This window comes from Dasypus novemcinctus, chromosome 10, assembly GCF_030445035.2.
Source record: "Dasypus novemcinctus isolate mDasNov1 chromosome 10, mDasNov1.1.hap2, whole genome shotgun sequence".
Lineage (NCBI taxonomy): Eukaryota > Metazoa > Chordata > Mammalia > Cingulata > Dasypodidae > Dasypus > Dasypus novemcinctus.
The window spans coordinates 87,174,514-87,179,928 of record NC_080682.1 but is presented as its reverse complement, the minus strand read 5'-3'; the positions used below and the strand labels follow the sequence as shown (position 1 = coordinate 87,179,928).

The 5,415-nt window shown below is 36.3% G+C and overlaps 1 protein-coding gene across 1 annotated transcript; it reads left to right on the top strand.

Annotated features, from left to right (window-relative positions):
* The first annotated feature begins 4,048 nt into the window (after nt 1-4,048).
* LOC101429258 (olfactory receptor 5M5-like) lies at nt 4,049-4,978 on the top strand. Its single transcript, XM_004467134.4, has one exon. It carries the CDS (start codon nt 4,049-4,051, stop codon nt 4,976-4,978), a length of 930 nt encoding a protein of 309 aa, XP_004467191.4.
* The last annotated feature ends 437 nt before the right edge of the window (nt 4,979-5,415 follow it).

The following is a 5,415-nucleotide window of genomic DNA, read 5'->3' as shown; positions in this document are numbered from 1 at the left end:
TTTTTTTTCCCCTAGTTCAAATCCTTTTGTGGAAAAGTTCCTGACTGGTGTCCTTGCTGACAGTTCTTTCCCTGTAATCCATCCCACACTCACACTACCAAAATAACCTCCTGAAAGCTGAGCCATTCTTCTGCTCAAAGTTTAGTGGGTCCACCACATCCACTACTGAAATCATTAATAAAATTTCCCTGGCAGTCAAAGATCCTCACAATATGGCATACCCCTATTCTCATCCAATCTGTGTCCCACTAATCTCTTTCATAAACAATTCCTCCTACCAAAAAGGATGCTTAAAATCCCCCAACCATGCTCTGAACTGTTTTGATTCAACACCCTACTCAGTTGTTCTGTCTACCTAAGACACCCTACTCTAGTCCAACCTTCACCTTTTGATGTTCTTTCTATCTTCCAATGGCCATCTCAATTCATTTCAAAGGCTGCCCACCCCCCTACAGGCCAAACTCCTTAAAATGGGATATGAAGTTCTCAGTTATCTAACTCAGACATGCATTCCTTACCACATTTATTATCACTCACTTCTAGGCAGGACTACCCTTAGATCCAAAAGAAAATGGGACCCTGCCTTGAGGCCTATTTTTTAGGGCCATTCCAGCCCTCTTCCTACTTCACCATATTGCATAGAGCAAGGAGTCTATGCAGCCAGTGGTGCATGCCCACTCAATGACTTTGTTATCCATCCCTTCTGCAGCATGCTCCAGGTAGCCAGGGCCATAAAATCCTCGTCCACATGACTTCTACCATTATTCCAGAATCTGTAAGAGCCTGTTTCCCAGATCACCCTTATTAAAGTGGACCACACTGCTGATTCTCAAATCTTTAGGTCTTGAGGATGGCCAATATATGATTTTTGAGGGGGTGTGAACAGAGCATGTACATGCAGGCTAACATATCCACACACACATGCAGTCATGTGTGTGGACTGGAGACAGGTTCTCCTCACACCACCTCATTCCAGCGTGGAGCCCCAAGAATTCAAGAATTCTACCTTGCATGTCATTATGAAGGTATATTTGTTAGAGAGGAATGATTCATATCATTCCATAAAAATGAAGCTAACGTATTTATTACTTTGTTAGCTTCATTTATAATATTGTACATGGACCTTCAGCTTTATTCATGCTCTATGACCTGCCAAAGTCAAAGGTAGGTCTGCTCCTAGGAAACTACTTTCTAACCATACCAAATACTGCAGTTCTTGAAAACTTTGCCATTCTCAAATTTCAGTAACTTTGCACAAGTTATTTGCTCTGTATATAAGGCCTGAGAGGCTCCTTGTACTTCTGAAGAAGAAATCCTTTAAGAAGAAAAAAGATAAAAACTGCTATCATTGTCACTATATTTTAACATTGCTTTGGAAGTATTAGCAATACAATTAGAGAAGAGAAAGTAATGATAGATATTACATAGAAATTCACATCTATTTTCATATTATGTGAATTAATGTCTATGAAACAAAAGAACTGACTTAAAAATATCTTAAAATCATTGGAGAATTTGGTAAGACAGTAATAAAATTAATTTACAAAAATCAAGAACTTCCCTTCGGGTAAACAATGCTTAAATAGAACACGTAATGAAAATAATTTTTTTTATTGATAATAGTGATAAAAAGATAAGATACCTGTACATACACTTTAAATATAAATATAATCTGTATACCTATAAAATATAAAGAAAACTTTAAAACTTTATAAATGAAATTCATGCCTTAATTATAGAAGATGCAATTGTACAAAGATGTCAATTGTCCCCCAAATTTACATATTGATTCAATGAAAGAACATTCTAAGTACCAACAGAATTGTTTTTATTTTTTGGAATATGATAAAATAATGCTAAAAGTCATCTAGAAAGTTATACATGTGAATATAGCCAGAAAATTTGCTACAAGGTTTTAAAATGAATTATATGGCTATTGTATCTAAGTGTTTGGTTCTGGCTTTAGAAAAGGCTGCCAAAAAAAAAAAAAAAACTAGAAATGTATCCCAGTACTTATGGATCTTTCAAAATACAATAAGGTTGGCATTTTAAATCAACAGAGTCAGCAGAAAAATGACTTCATTGATAAATTTTGATAGGACATGTGACTAACCATTTGAAGAAATAAGTAAAGACAGGCAATTCCCTCATTCCTTACATCAAAATTAGATCCCCTCAGAGCCCACACCAAACGGATCAAAAATTTCAATGTAAAAATTAAATCCAGAAAAGATCTGGAATAAAACAAAGAATAATTTTTAAATGATTTCAAATTGATGAATTGATCTAACCACATCATAAAGATCAGAATTCAAAAAGGAAGACTGAGTAACTTGACATCATTTCATTTAAAGCTTTTGCATAACACAAACAAACACTGTTAACAAAGTTAAGGGATACATTAAAAACTAGGAAATAATTTGCAGTACATATATTAAACAAGGGCAGATTCCCTTAATAAAGAACCCCTATTAATTAAATGTTTAGAAGACCAACAACCCAACAGAAAAATTAGCAAAGGAAGTGAACTGATCATTCATAGGAAAAGAAATGCACTTGCAAATAGTTATTTGAAAAATGCAAACCATACTCATAATATTTTTTTAAAAACACACAAATAGGACAAGGACATGAGTCTCAGTATTCAGCTAGCATATTGACAATAGTTTAAAATTTGATAAAAACTTTGAATAAGAGTGTAGGAAAACAAGTACTCTTGTACAGCATTGTTGGGATAGTAACTTGTGCAACTTTCTTAGAGATCAATTTGTCAAGCACCATCAAAAAGGAAAATGAATGTCTTTGACCCAAAATTCCACTTCCAATTATTTATCCTTTATCTACAGCCAAGCATATGTATCTTTATTCCAGCTTTATGCAAAATTGAAAAAAAACAGACACAAAAATTGCAAACATCTAAATGTCCATTAAGAGGGAATTCATTAATAAATTACAATACAGCTATGAAAAAGAAATGCCATAGATTTATACAAATTGCTTTGGAAATACTTCCCAAGGGTAAAAAGAAACAAAGTACAAAACTGTATGATCTCATTTATGTTTTTTAAAAAAACTCTATGTATGTATATATATGTTCAAACTTTTTATATTTAAACATTTCCTAGAAGGGTATAAAAGAAACTGTTAACATTGAATATCATTAAGCAATGACATTGGGAGTAGAGAAAACTGTTTTTTCAATCATATCCTTCAGTTCTATTTGACAGTGTTACCAAGTGATAGACTATTTTTATAATTAAGAATATCAAATTTAAAATAACTTAGGACAATTCTGTGTTGCCTCTTTAAAGACCTTCCTGATCCCTAACCCCTATACCTTACCCCCACTGGCCAGCAGGTTGAGTTAAGGGATTCCTAACACTTCTCACACACTTAATTGTAACTAGTTATTTACAGATCTGTTTCTCCTACCTGCCTGTGAGCTCATTGAAGTCAGAAATATGATTTATTCATCTCTCTAACACCCTCATTTAGCATAGCACCTGGCACAGTATAGGCACTCAATTCAAGTCTGGTAAATGAACAAGAATAAGTGAATGAAGCTTTTCCTGTTTTCACCATCCGTCTTCAATGTCTCCCTCCTGTGAACCCCCACCGTACTCTACACATATCGTACAATACTTAGATCTCTTCCCCAGGGGGATCACTTCCCCTTTGTGAGTGACAAGCCCTTCCTCTAGACTCGATGATAACACAGGCAATGCTGGACACATCTATGTACCCAAGCTCCAAGCACATTCTCTGGCCCTTCGTGGAGTTCAGAAATGATTGTTACATTGAATTGAATTGAAATGAATTGTCCTAGGGAAAGAGTATCATTTCCCTGAGCAAAAAGAGAATAAGCTCAGACTTTTCAGAGCCTGTTGCAGCAGAATGAATCCTCATGTCTAATAACCAAATTTAACCATTGAGAAGTCAAAGCCAAATTTTTGTTATCTGGGAGGGGAACAAGAAGTAAGCAGCTTCTTTAAAGTATCTACTCATTTTAAGGCATATTTTTTCTCTTTGCTACAGACGAGAGAAAAAAATGGCAAGAGGAAATTATACTACAGTGACAGAATTTGTCCTCATGGGATTCACAGACCGTCCTGAGCTTCAGCTCCCCCTCTTTGTAGTTTTCCTGGCAATTTATCTTATCACTCTGGTAGGAAACCTGGGCATGATCCTGCTCATCAAGGTGGATTCGCGGCTCCACACCCCTATGTACTATTTCCTCAGTCACCTGGCATTCATTGATCTCTGTTACTCCTCTTCCATTGGGCCCAAGATGCTGCAAAATTTATTGGTGAAGAAGAAAACCATCTCCTTTTCTGGCTGTTTTGCTCAGCTCTATTTCTCCAGTGCTTTTGCCACTACCGAATGCTTCCTCTTGGCCACAATGGCCTATGACCGCTACATGGCTATCTGCAATCCTCTGATTTACACAGCCATTATGACTCAGAGGGTCTGCAAGGAATTGGTGATAGGGGTCTATACCTATGGCTTCCTGAACTCTGTGATACAGACAGTTCTCACCTTTCAGTTGTCTTTCTGCAACTCCAACATCATCCGCCACTTTTACTGTGCTGACCCTCCTCTGCTTGCCCTCTCCTGCTCTGACACCCACAATAAAGAAAAACAGCTCTTGATCTTCTCTGCAGTGAATCTCACTGGATCACTCTTGACTGTCCTCATCTCCTACATTTGCATCCTCTTTTCCATTATAAAAATCCAGTCTTCACAGGGCAAATGCAAAGCATTTTCCACCTGTGCCTCCCACCTCACTGTGGTCATCATATTCTATGGAACACTGTTTTTCATGTACCTAAGGCAACCTAAAACAGAGACTTCTTGGAAGTACAACAAAGTTGTTTCCGTGTTTTATAGTCTTGTAATTCCCATGCTGAACCCCTTGATCTACAGTCTAAGGAATACAGAAGTAAAAGACACCTTGAAAAAAATGCTAGAGGTCAAATAGTCATAGTGAACGAGTTATCAGGATGTAGCATTATGAAAGTATGATATTACCAATGTAAGTAGTCCAATTGTAATTTAGGAGGCCAATTGCTGTCCAGTCAGGAAGCAAACAGTTAATCAAATTTGTTTCTAATGACCAAAAGAATTGGGCCACTTGCTTGAGATAGTAATTGTTTAATCCAGTCAATTAGCATGGCTAATCAGAATTGATTTACAAGCTAGAATATCAATAACTATGTCCTTCATATGTTGGGTATGAAGTGGCTTACATGAGCTCAAAATTAAAAAAGACCCTGTAAAACAACATCTGGGTGAAACTATTAAATTAATGAACCTGGGTACAAGACCCACACATGAAAATCTTTGCCATTATAAACATTATCAGCTTAAAATATGCTACATTGTAGCAAGTCAATTTTTAGTTCTAGAAACTATTTC